Source organism: Odocoileus virginianus, chromosome 32, assembly GCF_023699985.2.
Source record: "Odocoileus virginianus isolate 20LAN1187 ecotype Illinois chromosome 32, Ovbor_1.2, whole genome shotgun sequence".
NCBI lineage: Eukaryota > Metazoa > Chordata > Mammalia > Artiodactyla > Cervidae > Odocoileus > Odocoileus virginianus.
Window position 1 is genome coordinate 2,855,512 of NC_069705.1, and position 19,401 is coordinate 2,874,912.

Here is a 19,401-nt window from a genome sequence, read left to right on the forward strand (position 1 = left end):
AAACATTTATCACCAAATGCCTTATGTTTTATGAAAAGAGAATCGTAGTTCAGTGCCTGATCTTAATCTGACACACTTTCATATAATGTTCACTCATTTCCAGATCCATAATGATTTTTAAATTGAACACAAAAACACTGGCAACTTATGGAAAAAAATAAGAAATGTTAACAATATTACAACCAGATGGCTTGCCAAGGAATGCAGAACAAATTAAAAAATTAAATAAAGCATGAAAAAAGGGCACCGAGGAACGGAGAGCTGAAAACCATGGGCGGTAAGACATGTCCACAAACAGCACACTATGAGCAGGCGTGTCTGCGCGGTACCTGTCGGCAGTCTGTATGCTGGGCTGAAGCACAGGGAAGAATTCCTGCTGCAGTAACCCCATGGGAGGGCTAGAAGGCCTTTAAAAAACAGCAAACAGCGGCATTCAAACACCCACACCGACTCAGCCTGCACTTAAAAACAACACTCCAGAGAAAACGCATGAGATGGGGGCCGCCTGCACATGGCCGGCAGCCCCGGGCCCCGCGCGGCGGCTTCGGGAGGACGGGGCCCCGGCTGCACGGTCCAGGCCCCAGCTCAGCCCGCTGAGATCTGGTATAAAGGGGGCGCCGGGGAAGGGGCTGGTGCGGTGCCCCGGGACGGCCACGGAGGGGCAGGGCTCAGACGCAGCCCCTGCGCGCCCCTCATGACCACGCCAGACCCACAGAGCAACCTGGCGATTCCTCTGAACCATCTCTGATGGGACTGAAGCCCCACATGGAAGAGGCCCTTCCGAGAAGACTGACGGGACGGCCGTGTTTTTGGTAGAGGCTGAGTTTAAAGTTCACAAGGTAGCGTGGAAAGGACCAGGAGGGGGACAGCGTGAGTCTGGGCTGCGGCTTCGCAGGCGCTATGACAATAACACGTTAGCCAGGGGCCACCTCTGAGAGCACCGGCCCGCGCCCAGCTCAGGGCACCCGTGGGGATGGAGTGCCTGGGTCGCTCAGCCGAGTGCCTCCAGGGCACGGCCAGCATCTGCGGGGAAGTGGTTCTCTGCTTCAGATACGAAAGGGCAACCTGCAGAACGCAGACCCGAGCTGGTCCCTCCTGCCGTCAGGCCCCGGGGCCCCGGCACTCGCCCCACACCAGGACGGATAGGCAGCCTCGCCCAGGCAGGAGGGGCTGGCCTCTGCTCCCCGCATCTCTGCACTCAGCTGCGGGGCCCCCCGAGAGATCTGTGATAGCTGCGGACAACTTGTTTGCGAACCAAAAGGAAAAGGAATGGGATGGTTTTACTCAAGATCCTAACTGTACCTCAACTGGCTCAGGCGGCCTGCTTCTCTGCGGGAGTTTCTCACCAGAAATTTGACAGGCAGGTTTCAAGTGAACTCTGAGACTCACACAGTCAGCTCGCTACGCAGGAGCCCCCAGGCCTGCTTCCAGACTGACGGAAGAGCAGGTTTCCTAGGAAGCTGAGCGGTCTTCTGCAGGGTGTAGGGCGTCACAAGAGGCTAAGGGTTACACTAACCGTGGGCGGGGGGCACGATTAATCCTCAAAAGCCTAGAAATGCCTGCTGTGTCTCTGCCTCGCCCTGAACAGCCCACAGTCAGTCACGCTGGCTGTCCAACAGGCCGGGTCTTCACCCCGTCTGAGAGCCGGTCTGCACGTCCCCGTGTCTTCAGCAGCTCAGTAAAACTGGCCGAAGAAGGAAGGGTCAGTCTTGATTGTCTGACAGCCCCGTCTCTCACCTTCCACAGCTGAGGATCAGCTTAGTGGTGCAAGGATTGTTAAACTGAGGCTTAAACTTAACTAAATGGAGTTGATCCAACTGAGGCTGTCCCTGTATTGTGACAGTTTGTATGGTGTGTGTTCATGGGAATTAAAGGAAAAGTTATTCAAAAGTTATGTTTGTGAATCTAGCCTCAAAACCAGGCAGTCACAACACAAAACGGGTTACCATAGGTTCCCGTGTCAAAAAGCCATCTTTGTTCTCAAACACCGTTAAGAATATTTTGAACCAGGCAGTTATCTTCCCCACGTTCGAGGGAAGCTAACAGAGCAGAAAGATAAGCATGTCTGGCATGCTTGCCTAAGCCAGCTAATGTGTACAGGTCTTGTTAAACCTTCAGAATATTTAGCAACATCTGCAAGATGAAGAACAAGCCCCCTCACCGGCTCCCAGCTTCCCACTCCTGACAGTACCCCACGTGGGCTGAGCCCAACCCTGAGGTTTAGGGAATCCAGAAGGAACGCCTCTCACTTCCCTCTCCTGACATTTCTAACACCCTCCATGGATGGAACAAGATGCAAATTCCTGCTTTCAAGTGAACACTCATCCCCCTCAGGAGGGAGGAAAAGGAGGCAGTCCGAGCCTCAGCAGCTCGGGTCCGCCGAGTCTCCTGCAGAGACCTGACTTCCACACACGGGCCGTGCAGGACGCGGAGGGGGACCGCACGTCACATCATGCGTGGCCGTCTACAGCAAAGAGGATGCACTGTCTACACCGCGATGAGGACTGGAGGGCAGAAGCGGGGGTCGTGAGCTATTTAAAAATCATAAATGGTCACTGACTTCATCCAGGTGTAGGGGGGCTCGCCCAGACCAAGCCCCAGCCTCTCTGCAGAGGTTGGGAGGGGAGGCACCTGATATGAGCCGGGCGACTCACTGGGGAGGGCCTGAATCACCACTGAAACCCAAGTGCAGTGTGTAAACCAAGTCTGCAGTTTTTTTTCCTAGTCCAGCACAACTGTGGTGAAGCATGGCTTTTCTTAATGAAAAGCGTTCTAATCAGAAATTATAGGATCTGTATGTTTAGATCCTAATTATAGTCTGTACGTATTAGAAAGGAAAAAGATACCGAGAATGAGACTTTCATCTGGTGAAAAAAGTATCAAAAGTGACAGAACTACCCCAATTTAAACATGCTTCCATCAGAAATGTTGTTAAGGGAATGACAAGTTCAAAAGGATCCCTGGAGTCAAACCTTCTTAAAAACAGACTAGGTCTGGATTCCTTTCTACTGAATGTCTGAAAGCTACAGAAATTTACAAACGTTTCCGACACATACACAGAGCGGGAGATGGGGGTTGCTTACTTGATCAGCATTCCTTGATTGGGCAGCAGTTCCAGATGGATCTTCCCCCCTTCCTGAGTTCTCAGGTAGGCGAACTCCTCCAGCATGTCAATATCTGAGGCCAGAGTCAGGAAACCACGTGCGAGAGCCAGGAGCTCTGCTCTCTCGGAGGCCAACACGGACTCGCAGTGCCTGGGTAACTGGCCCATAGCCCTCCCACCAGCAACCCGGGCCCGCCTGAGTCCAAACCAACGACCCCTACGCCAACCAAACTCCCTCCCAAAGAGATGTACGGTTTTCATATCGATGGTTAAACAGTCTATATGGTCGTAAAAGCAACACCTTTTGCTTTCTTGATAAGTGAAAAAAAAAAGGGGGGGTGTTATTCTCACCCTGTACCTGTACCCACAGGTTAGGGAGCACTGCTCTAGGCACCTGGACAGGAAGGCCAGACTCCTCGCAGATGAAAATTAGTGTGTGAGAGAAGCGAGTGTGAACACCAGGCCCTGGACTCTAAGGCGGCTTCTCCGTGACCAGCGTACCACGTCCCGTGCTCCCCGTCATGAAAGCAGGTGCTGCTGGGGCAGCGTCCCTGGGGGGTGCTCAGCACACCTGTGACACCTGCGGCTGTGACCACGGACCCCGGGGCCCCTGCCCGGATGGAGGCCAATGAACGACTAGGTCCCGCGGCCCATCCGCCACTGGGGGGGCCCTCCAGGCATCCCGGGAACGTTCCGAAGAAGTCGCTCCGAGTGGACGATGGACTGGGGCTGTCGGCATTCCCGACTCCTCTCCGAGGTCTCCCCTTTCACAGGGCGGACAGCCACGATCCCACCTCGGGTCACGCTCCGCCTGCCCCCCCATCCCTGACACCACTCGTTCTGCCCCGCGCGTCTGTCCCTCGCGCACGGAGCTGCTGCCCGGCGGGAAGGATACTGGTGACGTAGCTGAAGAAGTTCTCGTACTGGAAGCTGCCCTGCTGGCAGACCTTGCCCACGGCCTTCAGGAAGAGCGCCTCCCCGCGCGGCCACTCGTGCTGCAGCAGCACCACCACGTGGCCCAGCGCCAGGTCGTCCCGGCCGTCCGCGAAGGCCCGCAGCTGCGCACACAGCGGCGGGTCACGGGCGCCCCGGGGCTGCCGCGGGGGGGCGCCCCGGAGCTGCCGCGGGAGGCCGCCCGCCTGGGGGGGACGGCGGGGGGGGCCCGGCCGGGGGACCTGGACCCCGCGCCCGGCGGGCTGAGGCGGGAGGAAGCTGAGCACCGGGGGGCTTCTCTTACGGGGTTGGGTGGGGGGTGGAGGGCAGGCCAGGGGCGCCCGTGGAGAGAAGGTCTGAGGACACCCGAGGACGGGGCAGGCGGGGAGCAGGCAGGAACGTGAAGGGAGGACGGTCAGAGGGCTTCCTGGTCGGGATCAGCAGGCCTCCAAGGTGCTTCTGCCGCCCGGGGCCCAGATCAAGAGTGAGGGCTGGGAACTAGCGCCCTGAGGCGGAGACGTCCACTCAGGAGCCGCCGTGGGGCGGTTCAGCCTGTCCGCCCCCAGCCGCCCCAGCCCTGCGTTCCGTCAACCGTCCCGAGACGCCCCAGCTCTGGGGACCTCTGCACGCGGTCACTCCGGTGCCCTCACTCTAGGGTGATAAACTCACAGCCCTCTCTGAGCCCAAGAGCACCTGTGCTCCCGTCTACTGCAGCGAGCACATCCTGACTTGCAGGCTCATTCACAGAGCACTGGACATCACGACAGGCAAGGCTACGTGCGAGTCTGCCCCACTGGTGCCTGCAGTAATAGGCAATACTGCGTCTCAAGGACGGAGGTCATTTCCTACTCTTCTCTGCCTAGTGCAGCTGACATTTAATAAATATTTGTTTATTCCTCCCGCTGCTTCCCTCTACCGACATGCTATCGAAAGACTAATGTGTGCTCAAGGATGTCAACTTGAATCACTCCAGATCATCAGAACAATCCTCTGAATTAAATTCCTTTCATGCTAATCATGAAACAGTGGAAGCACTGAGACTTTATTTTCTTGGGCTTCAAAAATCACTGCGGGTGGTAACTGCAGTCATGAAATTAAAACGTGCTTCCTCCTTAGAAGAAAAGCTATGACAAACCTACACAGTGTATTAAAAAGCAGAGACATCTTTTTGCCATCTAAGGTCTGCAGAGTCAAAGCTGTGGCTTTTCTAGCTGACATGTATGGACATGAGAGTTGGATCATAAAAAAAGCTGAGCGCTGAAGAATTGATGCTTTCGGACTGTGGTGCTGGAGAAGACTCTTGAGAGTCTCCTGAACTGCAAGGAGATCACAGCAATCAATCCTATAAATCAACTATGAATATTCACTGGAAGGGACTGATGATGAAGCTCCAATACTTTGGCCACCTGATGCAAAGATCCTACTGATTGGAAAAGACCCTGATGCTGGGAAAGACTGAGGGCAAAAGGAGAAGGGGCAGAGAGGATAAGATGGTTGGATGGCATCACCAACTCAATGGCATAAGTCTGAGCAAACTCTGGGAGACAGTGGAGGACAGAGGGGCCTGGCTACTGCAGTCCATGGGGTCGCAAAGAGTCAGACACGACTGAGTGACTGAACAGTCATAGTAGCATGATGAACATGAAGCTTACCTTAAAACAAGCCAACATTAAGTGCAGGCAGTAGGGCATGATGGCCTTGCTGGTACAAGGCAGAAGCTTCAGATCCGAACCTAAGAAAAGTCCACAACAGGCAAAGAAGAGAGCTTAGAGGGGCAAATGTTTAAAGTGCTTTCCTTAAAACAAAAAGGGTAAGCAGCGGTCACATGGTCTCAAACACTGTTAAGCCACAATTACATTTAGTGAACGTGAAATTGGTTTTTGAATCGTCTCTGGATTTCATGTCTCAATCTAAATTTCTCAAATTGCTTAAATACCTTTTACTATGAAACCTTTGAAATATATAGAAAATGACATTATCACAAACACCAGTGTGCTTTATAACTCAAGTTTTATAAAATGTTGACACTGGGTTTAATTTTTAGATTTTCATACACAGCATCACAAATTTCAGTTCACCTTCTGTGAGCCTCTTCTGATCCCTGCCTCCCTGCCTGGAAAGAAAGTGAAGGTGAAAGGCACTCAGTCGTGTCCAACTCTTTGCGACCCCATGGACTATGCAGTTCATGGAATTCTCCAGGCAAGAATACCAGAGTGGGTAGCCTTTCCCTTCTCCAGGGAATCTTCCCAACCCAGGTCTCCCGCATTGCAGGCGGATTCTTTACCAGCTGAGCCACAAGGGAAGCCCAAGAATACTGGAGTGGGCAGCCTATCCCTTCTCCAGGGGGTCTTCCCGACCCAGGAATCGAACCGGGGTTTCCTGCATTGCTGGCGGATCCTTTACCAACTGAGCTATGAGGGGAGCCCAGAGGTAAGTGCTATTCTGAATGAGGGGCTCAGCATTCCTACATACACTGCGTGCCTGTCATGCAGGAATCTGTATCCATACACCTCAGAGGAACGTTCCTCATGTTTCCAGTCTGCTGGATAAATGGTGTCTGAGCCTGCGCATCCCTCCGCTGACTGTTTGCAGTACTGACATCTGTGACTCCAGCTTGTTGGTTTTCCATGTTACATAATGTTCTGTTGGTAACACAGACCACCAGTGATGTATCCATTCTTTTCCAGTGAACACTGGGATTTCCCATTTTTCACTATTACAAACAGTGCTGAAACATTCTTATATATATTTTCTTGTATACTTGTAGAAAAAGCAGCGGCTGTTTTTCAAACCAAGACCTTAGTTCCTTTATGGTGTGTGCCCCTTATACCCTAAATCCTTCTCTACCCCAAGGGCAAGAAGCAGAGAGAAACAGAGACACGGCTTTCGTGTGGATCCTGTGCACATAGACTTACGCGTGTTCACGCCGCTGGCCCTGGACCGGCACAGGTCTGAACTGCATGGGGCCACTTGTATGTGGATTTTCCAGTAAACACAGTACCGGCATTTTCACTTTACAGGTCTCTAAATGAACTAACTGCGGGATTACAGATCACAGTGTGTGCAATCAAAAGAACTAGGGTTTGAGCCCTGATTCTGTCCAAACTGTTGCAGCTTCCTGCCCTAGGGGTAAGTCACTCGTCAATTCCAGGTTTTGAGGCAGAGAGAGAAAAGTACCTGGATTTTTGACTACTGGGTGGGGGGCGGAGAAGGGGGTCAGAGCCCTTGGGTTAACTCCTGCATTGTTCAAGGGTCAACTGTATACCTAAAACAAAAGGTTTGTGAAATAAAATTCATCCATTTTACTGGCGATACATTCATTTTAATAATATACTTACAGCCTATCTCACTAAAAAAGAAAATTTCTAGTTGAAAATCCATGAACCAGGAGGTGAGGGCCCACATTTTGGAAATCACTGATAGGTCTGCATCCAGAAGGGGCACATAGCCAGGCAGTGAGATGTGTGACCTGGTCTGCTAAGCTGGTCTCCAAACCGACCGCATTAATCTATGCACCTTCCAGAAGCACATGGATGATGTGGATCTTCATGTCCTGATGGTCAACACAGCCACCCTTTACTCTCCGCATTCCGATATAAAATGACAGCTTATTGTTTAACCTGAATTTCCTATACTAATAGTAGGTGGAGAATCTTTCCAAGTAGTTTTGGGCAATATTTCATTGAATTTATCTCTAAGTGGTTTATGGGTTTTGATGTTATTCAATCTAGAGAATCCTTAGGCTTTTCTACATGGCCAAATATGTAGCTGTGGATAAAGATGGTTCCTTTCCCACCTTCCTTTTTCTTGCCTATTGTGTTGGCGAGAATCCCCAGGATGTTGCACTGAGGTGTTGGGGGCAGACACCTCTGCGTTGCTGCTGGTCTTGGGAAAAGCACTCAGTTATTTCATAGCTAAGAATGATGCTGGGGAAGTTTCCTTCTATTTGTAGTTTACTGAGTTGTTTGTTTGTTTTTAATCATGAATGATAAATGCAGACATAATTGAATTCTGTATGCGTCTATTAGGACAGTCTTATGATTTTTCTCCTTTAATCTGCAAATGTGGTGAACTGTGCTGATCGGCTTTCCTGGGTTAAACCACCTTTGCATTCACTCAGCTATTATGCCTTATCTTTCTTACATGTGGCTGTATTTGCTCATATTTTTTTCAGCATTTTGCATCTGTGATCGTGACAGACCCTGGCCTTTAATGTTCTTCTCTTGTGATGCCCTTGTTTGGTTTTGCTGTCAGGGTTACGCTGGTCTTAAAAACTGAAGGGGTACGTGTTCTCTCTTTCTCTGTTTTCTCAAAAACTACGTACAGGATTGAAGTCATTTCTTCCTAAATGCTTGACAGGATTCACGGTGAAGCCAACTGGACCTGGAATTTTCTTTGTGGGAAAGTTTTTGATGACAAATTTAATCTGATAGATATAAACTATTCTGATTTTCTACTTCATTTTGTGTCCATTTTGGTAAGCTGTGTTTTTGAAGGAATTTTTCCATTTCATCTAAATTGCTGAATTTATTGGCATAGTTATTCACAACCTATGCTCTTACTGTCCTCCTGATTTCAGCAGGATCCGGGGTGATGTTCCCTCTTCCATCCCTGATATCGGTCATTTGTAATCCCTGTCTTTCTGATCAGTCTTCTTAGGGGCTCATCAATTTCATTAACTTTTGGCTTTATTAGTTTCCTTCCATTTTCTTCCTTTTTTTCTATTTCATTAACTTCTGGTCTGGTCTTTATCACTCCCTGTTTTCTCCTGGGCTTGGGTTTGACGGCGCATCTTTTTCCACCTCTAAGATGGAACTGAGATCCGGACAGTAGGGTCCTCTTCCTTTCCTGCGAAGCATCACAGCTCAACTTATGTAATTTTTCAACAAATGAGCAACTTGGAGTGAAGCTCAAAGCAGCCTGAGATATGCTGAGCAGTCCTTCTCCGCTAATCATCACAAAGTTTCCTGGAACTGGTAAAGATGGAAAAAGGAGTTCTCTGACAGTCTTTGAGGAGAGCACATTCGGGAAGTGAAGAGAGCGTCGGACAAGGACAGACGCACGGCTGCCCGCGGACCCAGAGACGCACGGCTGCCCGCGGACCCAGAGACGCACGGCTGCCCGCGGACCCAGAGACGCACGGCTGCCCGCGGACCCAGAGACGCACGGCTGCTCGCGGACCCAGAGACGCACGGCTGCTCGTGGACCCAGAGCCCAGAGCAGCCTGGCGCGCACTCTGCTTCTCACACAACTTGCCAAGCTCCGCAGATCTCACGCTGTCACCTTGTCAGGAACTGTAAAAGAAAACTCCCAGCGGCGGGTCCTAAAGCTATTTCTAGAAAATAAAAATAGGATTTGCCACTGTACCTTTTCTAAACTTGGGCTTTATTTTGGAGGGTTCCTCCTGGGACTTGCCTCCGTCCTGGATGGGGAGGACCATGTAGCACATCAGATCGAGGACCTTCTCACACGTCATCTGGAGAAGACGAGACCAGAAGGAACTAACTAAGTTTCTGACGGAAACCACATCTCCATAACTAAAGTCTCTGCAGCACACAGCAGGCCACCTGGGCACAGAGGCCGGGAGCACTGGTGGCCCCCGGACCCCATGTGGTCACTGCTGTTCATTTGATAGTGAACGTGGAAAAATAACTTAGATTAAATTCATGCACTAGACCTTTCAGGGAACACGGACCCACTCTCTGCTGTTAAACAACAAAAGAACACAACTTAAAACTAATCAAGTATTTAAAGTGTTTGGCAGCACCGTGGAATCCAGGAGAAGCACACCCCGTCCTAAAGACATTTACTAACTCACTGCGTAGAGAAATTAACAAAATGGGACAGACGGTAAAGGAGCAGAATTTAAAATGAAGTAGAAACACACACAGGGTAATAAACTAGCAGGAGAAGTTTTAGGCTGGACGGTTATCCTGATGTGAGCCTTAAAGCCGGGAGGGTTTTTATATGTAGAAAGAGAAGAAAGGGTTTTCAGAGGAGAGAAAGATGTGGGGAGGACTATGCACTGGCTTTGGAGTCACCTAAGGGTGTGGTTCAGAAAGCAGGGGTGAAACTGGACAGATGATGCATTAGCGGATGAGAGGCGGCCCCTGCGCCCCACTGAGCAGGTGGTCTTGACCCACAGAGAGCAGGGCATTACCCTCGGCCCACCCATCAAACTCCAGGAGTGACAGGGTCGTGGAGGGAGCACTTCCTGTGTGTCAGGCACAACCTTCCTATTACCTTCATTTTACAGACGAGGAAGTGCAATCTTAAATCCCTGCTACCCAGCCTTTTTCCTATCTTGGCATGTCCAGAAAATACTTGTGAGGCTGCTCAGAGCGGGAAGCAGATGACCCCGGGGCTCAGCTGCCCAAGCCCTAGCTAACCGCCTGGGCTGAGGGGCTGGCATTCCGGCACATCCAGAACCACCCATGGCTGCAGGGTCATGAGGCTCCAGCTTCAAGAGGTGGGCAGCTGGGCAGTTAAAAACTTAAAACTCTGGAGATAGGCCAGTTAAGTGGTGGGGAAAAGAGTGAACTCAGAATCAAATGCCGCCATATCTCAATACCCATCTCCTGACTTTAGGTACGTGATGGAAAGTAGGAAATTAAATAAAACAGAATCACTAAGCTTTTTCACCAGCAGATCAGGTAATAAAACCTAGGCAGAAAGAGCAAGTTTCAAGTAAATATGCATGGAATTAAAAAGCTACTCTGGGAAAGAAAGGAAGTCCCAGGGTCGCTAAGAGCACCCAGGGGGGTCCCCACACCCACCGGGCACCCAGGACTCACTCTGTACTCCCCCAAAGCAAAGTGGCAGGTGGCCAGCTGGATGAGTGCCCTCTGATGCTCCAAGGTGCCCTGTCCCGAGATCTGTGGCTGAGGAAGTGATCCCTGGAGAGCTGCCAAGTGATGCAAGCTGGCGATGGCCTTCTTATATTGACCCTGAGAAAGTCACAACCGCAAGGAGGGAGAAACATGGCCATCAGGAAAAAAACTTGCTTTTTGCTCTTATATTCTACGTGCCTTCATGAACTGTCCTGAGAAAGTACTTTTTTATGATATGCATCTTTGCATACAATCTTCATATATCCTTTTAAGATCAATACAAAGTAAAATAAATAAACAAATAAGAACAAATAAATTAATAATAAAAAACCTTCCAGAGCCACTAGCAAGCAACTCCAAATCAGGGACCTCTGCTGAACCAAGTAAGAAGGGAACGGAGACTTCGCAACAGTATCAAACCCACTCAGTTAAAGCCAGTGAAGGATCTGTATGGAGGTACCTTATAAACACCAAGATTTTTCTTTCTGGTCTTAATTCTTGAGAGGAAATAAAATAACACAAGCTCTCTGATAAAAGTACATTTTGGATATGCCGTTTCTTTATAAATTGGAGAAGGAAATGGCAACCCACTCCAGTACCCTTGCCTAGAAAATCCCATGGATAGAGGAGCCTGGTAGGCTATAGTCCATGGGGTCGCAAAGAGTTGGACATGACTGAGCAACTTCATTTTCTTTCTTTCTTTATAAATATTTGACTATTTCTCCTCCATGAAGGCTGGAAGCAGGAACCTGCCCATTTTCGTAATGGAGGCCCAAAGCCTCTCTGTCTCGGGCCTGAGTCCTGTCTCCTCTGGGCTGGTCCCGCTCAAGGACAGCAGGGCCGGGCGGCAGGGCTCCGCCAGAGCAGAGGGGGCTGAGCAGGGCTCATCTTTCTTTGAAAAGTAAACTCTGACGTCTACAGAGGGGTGTGACCGGACATGTCCCACGTGACACAGAAGATGTAGGCCTGGTGTTGGGAGCTGCTCTGAGATGACGGAGGAGCACAGTCCCCCACCGGTGAAGACAGAACACTTGTCTTCAGAGCGGGAGGGGACACACACACCTTCACGCTGAAGATGTTCTCAGGAAGTCACGGTCTCGTCTGGACACGGGTACTTACAAACCCACATTACCTGATAGATGATCATATCGTTGAGGAAGATTCTCAGCCAGAGCCAAGTATCCGTCTTCCACGCCAAACAAATTCTTGTAAATTCTGAGCAAGAATTCAAAAACAAATTTATCAAAGATATGTAACACGGAAGCAGAAAATAAAACTGATATACCCGTCAAGAGAACAACAGTCAGAGAGACAAATTATCAAAACATGGATGTAACTTTAGACTTTGATTCCTAAAACAATGGTCTGAACTTTTAATCAGATGGTAAAGTTAGGGCAGAATCAAGTGACAATGCCAGTCACTCAGTCGTGTCGGACTCTTTGTGACCCCATGGACTGTAGCCCGCCAGGCTCCTCTGTCCATGGGATTCTCCAGGCAAGAATAAGGGAGTGGGTACCCATTCCCTTCTCCAGGGGATCTTCCCGACCCAGGGATCAAACCTGGGTTTCCTGCATCTCCTGCATTGGTAGATGGATTCTTTACCAACTGAGAAAGAATACTTACCAGTAATACATAAGAAATATTCTCATCAGGCACTGACACTCACTAAGCACATATCATGCTCTAAGAGCTGTTCAAAGTGCTTTTCACACATTACTTCATTTTAAGCTATTTTGTTTTCATCTAGTTAAAACAATCGACATATGACACTAAGAGTTTCACTCATTTATTTAAAAGCCAACCTATAACTCAAGAAAAAAAATCCCCTCCAAAAGTCACAAACCTGTTCACAACTCTACATGTGATAAGGACAAATCGGGGGATGTGGTGTTTACTAGAAAACATGACAACACATCAGACAAAGCATCTGTAGAGGCACATGACAGAAGCAGGCCGGGGACCAGTGTCCACTGGCCAAAAGGGAAGTCACTGCCTCGATCCCAAAGTATAAGAAAAATATGCTGGTTAGCCAAGTGCTAGTCATTTCTAAGTAATGTTGAACTACTCACTGGTGTAAATGTTACACAGAGAAACTCCTTATTTACGTCTGTACTCAAACTGGCTTCCTGCAGTCCTTGGAATTTGAGCTTTTCACTTTCAGGCAATGGAATTAATGCAGACAGAACAGCACTATCTCCTGTAACCTTAGTACATGTGGCTGGAGGCAGATACAACGCAGGGGGACAGAACAACCAAAAAGCACAGAACAAACCCACCAAGCAAAGAAAAAGGCCAGCAATATAAATTGTAAAAGACCAAAAACTCTCCCTCCAACTCCACCCCAACTCTGATTATATTACCCAGTGCAACAGTTAAGAGGAAACTGGTCATTTGAATATTTATAACTGATTGTGGACTTCCTGCTCAAAAATGATCCTAAAATGTGTGAACTACCATAATCAATTTACTTAGCCATCAGTGACTTGACATTTCAAATAGAATAATGAATATTTTTGGGGTGGTAATTCCATACAAAAACTGAAACATCCCAACAGGACAAGACCGCCTTACCCTTGTCCAGGAATTCCAGGGAATAGAGTAGCTCCCAGCTCTCTCTGGCCAGCTTGAAGCTCTCCAACACCTCGATCGAGTTAGCAAGTTCTGCCTTGTTAATGACAATGTGACGGTTCCTTCCTTTTGCTGAACAGTCTTCATCGTCCGAACTCTGCTTAGAGAATGTGAAGAACATGATTGAAGTTACAGAAATACTCACTGCTGCTGCTGCTAAGTCGCTTCAGTCGTGTCCGACTCTGTGCGACCCCACAGACAGCAGCCCACCAGGCTCCCCCGTCCCTGGGATTCTGCAGGCAAGAACACTGGAGTGGGTTGGAAACAGTCACTACTTGAACATTATTGCATGTTTATTGCTGACGTCAACTCTGATTACTGTATAAATTTTATATCAAAGGATACGATCATGAGTACGCTAAAATATTTTGAATTTAACAATTGTAAAAGACTATAATATAAAATAACAATATTAAAAGATAATATAAAATTTTCATCCTTTCAATTTTTATTTTTAAAATTACGGTTTTCTGATGATAAAATTCTAAGGCTAAATACTAAGGATAAAATACTAAGGTTATGGCAGCTTCAGAGTAAAGCTACAGAGTAAAAACTTCTAATAACTTAAAGACATATTAATGCTATAAAAGCCAAAACTTACATTTTTATGTTTAGGGATAGAGCTTAATTAAGTAGTACCTATTTTATAGTTTACTTTTTTCCAATATGTGACATTATTTAATTTGCTTTCAAAAAATTGTTGTGTAGTGGAATAAAAATTAAAGCCTGAGTCCTCTGAGAAATAATTGAGAGAAACCAAATTATTAAAAGTGAACTTATGTTCACTGTATACCTTCTCCAACAGCTACCCAATGCAAGGTGTCTGGCGAGGAGTCCATTTGTCTGCACTTACCCATTTTATTTAATAATAAACATTTGTGATTTGCCTTTCATCTCAAATAATATAAAGCTGAAGAAAAAAGAGGGCCTCGGGGAAAGGCAACTATTGTGAATGTCACTGAGTATGGTCAGACTTTTGCTGAAAACAAGTTAAGGTAAGACAGCTCCACTTAATTTTCCTGAAAATTTCCTGAATCTTTCATTCCACCAAAGTCATTTTTATTAATTCAGTGACCCAAATTAAATTCTCCCTGTAGATTTTTACCCCACTGAGATCATTAAAAAAAATAATGTAGAAATAAACCTATCTATGAAAGAAAAATAGACTTGTGGCTGCTGGGGGGAGAGGCTAGGGAAGGGAAGGACTGGGATTTGCGGTCAGCAGAGGCATATTACACACAGGAGACAGATAAACAACAAGGCCCTACTGTATAGCACAGGGAACTCTATTCAATATCCTGTGATAAACCATAATGGAAAAGCATCTGAAAAAAAAAAATACATGTATAACTGAATCAATTTGCCGTACAGCAGACATTAATCCAACACTGTAAATCAACTATACTTCAATAAATAAAGGTACATATATTTCAGCTAAATATATCCAATCCTCATTTAAAAAAAAGAACAAAGCTCAGTCAGGCTCACTAAAAAGAAAAAAAGAGGACCCAAATAAACAAGAAATGAAGGAGAAGAAATATCAACCAGTACAGCAGAAAGACAAAAAAATCCTAAGGACATACTATGAAGACGTTTTGTTGGCATGAATACACATCAACAAACTGCACAACCTAGCAGAAATGGGCACGTTTCCAGAAACATAGAGCCTGTCAAAGCAGAATCAAGAAGAAACACAATTTGAACAGACTGATCACTAGAAGTGAAACAGAATCTGTAATTAAAAAAAAAAAACTCCCTGCAGACAAAAGTCCAGGACCATATGACTTCACTCTGGAGTTACCAAACATACAAAAAAAAGAACTTATACTGATCCTTCTCAAACTCCTCCAAAACACTGAAGGGGAGGGAACACTCCCAAAGTCATTCTAGGAAGCCAACTCCCGGATACCAAACCAGACAAAGACAATTGACAAACAAAGACAATTACAAGTCAGTATCTTTGATGAATACAGATGCAGAAATCCTCAACAAAATACTAGCAAACCAAATGCAACAACACCAATAAAGGATCATACACCATGACCAAGGTGGATGCATCCCAGGGTCACGGGATGATTCAACATATGCAAATCAATCAATGTAATATACACCACATTAACAAAAGAAAAGACAAAAGCCACACGATCATCTCAACAGATGCAGAAAAAGCATGTGATAAAACTCAATTCCATTCTTGATGAAAATTCTCAACAAAGTGGGTATAGAGGGAACGTATCTCAAATGTAATGAAAAGTCATTTACAACAAACCCACAGCCAACATAATACTCCATGGTGAAAAACTGAGAACTTTCCCACTGAAATTTGGAACAAGACAATTTGGAACACTCTCACCACACCTATTCAACGCTGGAAATCCTAACTATAAAAATCAGACAAGAAAGAGAAATAAAAGGTATCCAAACTGGAATGGAAAAGGCAGAACTGCCATTGCACGCGGATGACATGATCTCTATGTAGAAAACCCTGAGGACTCCACACAAAAATATTAATTAACGAATTCAGCGAGGTAGCAGGACACAAGATAAATAGACAGAAACCTGTTGCATTTCTTTACACTAACGATGAAATATCAGAAAAGGAAGTTAAAAAATTAGAATATCATTTAAAATCATATCAAAACAAACGAACAAAAACCCCAACAACCTAGGAATAAACCTAACAAAGGAGGGGAAAGACCTGTATGTTGGGAACTCTGATAAAGGAAAACTGAAGGTGATTCAAAGAAATGGAAAGATATCCCATGTTCTTGGGATGGGAGAATTAATATTGTTAAAACTGCCATACTACCCAAGGTCATCTACAGAGTTAATGTGGTCTCTATCAAATTACCTGTGATATTTTTCACAGAGCTAAAACAAATAATCCTAAAATTTATATGGAACCACAAAAGACACAGAATTGCTAAAGCAATTTTGAGGAAAAAGAATCATGTTGGAGGCATAATCCTCCCAGGCTTCAGACAAAATTAAAAAGCTGTAGTACAAAACAGCCTGGTGTTGGCATGAAAACAGACACACAGGTCAATGAAAGCGAACAGAGAGCCCAGAAACAAACCCACATGCCTCCAGTCAGTTAACCTTCAACAAAGGCGCTAAGCATATACAGTGGAGAAAAGACAATCTCCTCAGCAAAATGGTGTTGGGAAAACTCGATAGATTCATGTAAATCAATGAAGTTAGAACTCTCCCTTGAACCATACACAAAAATAAACTCTAAACGGCCTAAAAACTTATATATATAACACACGATGCCATAAAACTCCTATAAGAGAATATAAGCAAAACATTCTCGGACATTAATCAGTAATATTTTCTTAGACCAGTCACCCAAGGCAAAAGAAATAAAAGCAAAAATAAGCAAATGGCACCGAATCAAACTTAAAAGCTTTTGCACAGCAAAGGAAACCATAAACAGACAACCAACAGACTGGGAGAAAGTATCTGTTCACGATGGGACCAACAAGGGATTAATCTCCAAAATATACAGAGAGCTCATATAATTCATATCAAAGAAACAGACAACCCAATCAAAAAACGAGCAGAAGACCTAAACAGATATTTTTCCAAAGAAGACATACAGATGGCCCACAGGCACATGAAAAGATGCTCAACAATGCTAATTATTAGAGAAATGCAAACCAAAATGACAATGAGGTATCACCTCACATCAGTCAGAACGGCCATCCCAAAAAGGTCATCTGGTTTTTCTGTAACATCTCATGGAAAAATCTTTATAAACTTTTAGGACAACCCAATAAATCAACTGTGTGTATGCTTGAAAAAAAAAAAAAAGAACGGCCATCATCAAAAGTCTACAACAATAAATGCTGGAGAGGGTGTGGAGAGAAGGGAGCCCTTCTACACTGTTGGTGGGAATGCAAACTGATACCCTCACTATGGAGATCAGTATGGAGGTTACTTTAAAAGACTAAAAACAGAACTGGCATGTGATCCAGCAATCCCCCTCCTACGTATGGATCTGGAGAAAACTCTATTTGAAAAGATACATGTGCCCCAACGTTCAGTGCAACACTGTTCACAACAGCCAAGACATGGAGGCAACCTAAGTGTCTGTCAGCAGATGAACAGATAAAGATGTGGTACACAGACACAATAGAATATTACCATATATATACATAACAGAATATTACCCAGTCACAAACAAGAATGAAATAATGCCATTTGCACCAACACGGACGGACCTACAGATTATTATACTAAGGGACGTAAAGTCAAAGACAAATACTATAAGATATTACTTGTATGTGGAGTCTGAAAAATGACACAAAGTTATTTACAAGACAGACTCACAGACACAGAAAACTTATGGTTACCAAGGGGTAAGTGGGGAAGAAGGGGTGGGGGAGATAAATTAGGAGTATGGGGTTGACATATGCATACTACTATATATAGAACAGATAACCAACAAGGACCCACTATATAGCACAGGGAACTATATTCAATACCTTATAAAAACCTGGGATGGAAAAGAATCTAAAGCTGTACCACTGAAACTAAAATAACATGGTAAATCAACTAGAGTTAAAAAGAAAGTTCTACTCCTTAAGCTAACCTCAGGAGAAGAAGGCACTTCCCTCCTACTCCACACCTTTCTCCGCATTCCTTGACATCCAGGGACCCTCCCCACCCCACCCTATTTAGCTTCACCTCCTTATCCCCCTCAGGAATGACTAAGGAGTAATCCTCCTCAATCTCTTTCAAAACCAAAGCCTGTCTCTCCAGCATCCTGGCTCTCCAGGGCCGTCTCCCACTCACAGGTGGGCAATCCAGTGAGAGAGCCTTGTGTTCACTGCTGTGGCAGCTTATGGAATAGCTCCTGCCTCAAAATGAGATCAGGAGCTTACGGAAGGGACCTCACATGCAGGGGGTCGGTATGGAGTTCCAGACGGTCTGTAGAATTTACGACACATGAGCGCGTTCTGAGAGGAGACTCTGAGGCCGGAGCCCCGACCACAGGGAAGTACGGGAGCCTGTGTGGGAGACCGCCCTCAGGGAGGACCCTCCCCGCCCCCCCACCTCCAGTCGCCTGGCCGGTCACGGGAGCAGGCACTCAGGCTTCGGGCAGAACGTCCACCCCGTCCGGGGGCGGCCTCCAGCAGGGACCAGCGTTACAAGACATCAATTAGTAAAGGGACGTCTGTCTGGATTGTGATGAGAAAACACCTAAATTTTAGACACTGGGTTACTAAAAAGCAAACACTGTGAGTAAAGCAAGGCATGTGAGCTGAGCTCCTGGGCCCTTAACACATAAACACATAATCTGTATGCCCCTGCCACAACGGGACAGGTGCACACGACAGGTGAGGCCCAGGATGCTCAAGAGCTGTCCCATGCCTGGTCCCACCCCGGGGAGGGCACAGCAAAGCCCCCAGCACCAAAGGCCCACGGGGGCGCAGACGCCGTTGGACGGATGCCCAGGACACGGGGTGCATGAGACTGATGCTCCCGAGGGCCCCGAAGACCTTGTGCTCCGGTGAAGGGACACAGACAGCAAGGCAACCAACCAGGAAAGATTTAAGAACAGATCTCACTAAGGGCTACACAAAATTAAAATACAGGAACAGAGAGAGAAAACGCAGGGCCATTCAGAGGCAGCCTCACGGAGGAAGAACACCCGGGCCAAGCGCGGAGTGGTGGGGCCCAGGGGGGTGGCCGTGAGCTGGGCAGAGGCTGGGAAGGGGCCGCAGGGGTCCGCGGCAGGGAGGCCTGCTCGTGCCTGCTGTGGGGCCAAAGGAGAGGGTTCGGATTTTATTCTGAGAGTGGCGGGAAGCCGTCAGTGACCAAAGAGACGTCTGGTTCACGTTACAAAAAGAGAAGAGGCTGTGGGAGCCAGGCGGAAGCAGGGAGCGGGCAGTGACCCAGGT

The 19,401-nt window shown here is 47.0% G+C and overlaps 1 protein-coding gene across 6 annotated transcripts in view; it reads right to left on the bottom strand.

Annotated features, from left to right (window-relative positions):
• INTS10 (integrator complex subunit 10) overlaps positions 1-19,401 on the bottom strand; it is a 29,610-nt gene that overhangs the window by 1,989 nt on the left and 8,220 nt on the right. For 2 of the 6 annotated variants that reach the window (XM_020890677.2, XM_070459766.1), the window contains exons 10-17: positions 13,439-13,595; positions 11,999-12,081; positions 10,831-10,983; positions 9,404-9,512; positions 5,689-5,768; positions 3,999-4,161; positions 3,084-3,177; positions 330-407 (exon numbers count right to left, since the gene is read on the bottom strand). In XM_020890677.2, coding sequence (XP_020746336.1) covers positions 330-407; positions 3,084-3,177; positions 3,999-4,161; positions 5,689-5,768; positions 9,404-9,512; positions 10,831-10,983; positions 11,999-12,081; positions 13,439-13,595 — 917 coding nt within the window. The remainder of the gene's footprint in view (positions 1-329; positions 408-3,083; positions 3,178-3,998; positions 4,162-5,688; positions 5,769-9,403; positions 9,513-10,830; positions 10,984-11,998; positions 12,082-13,438; positions 13,596-19,401) is intronic. The other 4 variants (XM_070459765.1, XM_020890679.2, XM_020890678.2 and 1 more) reach the window with 4 other exon arrangements.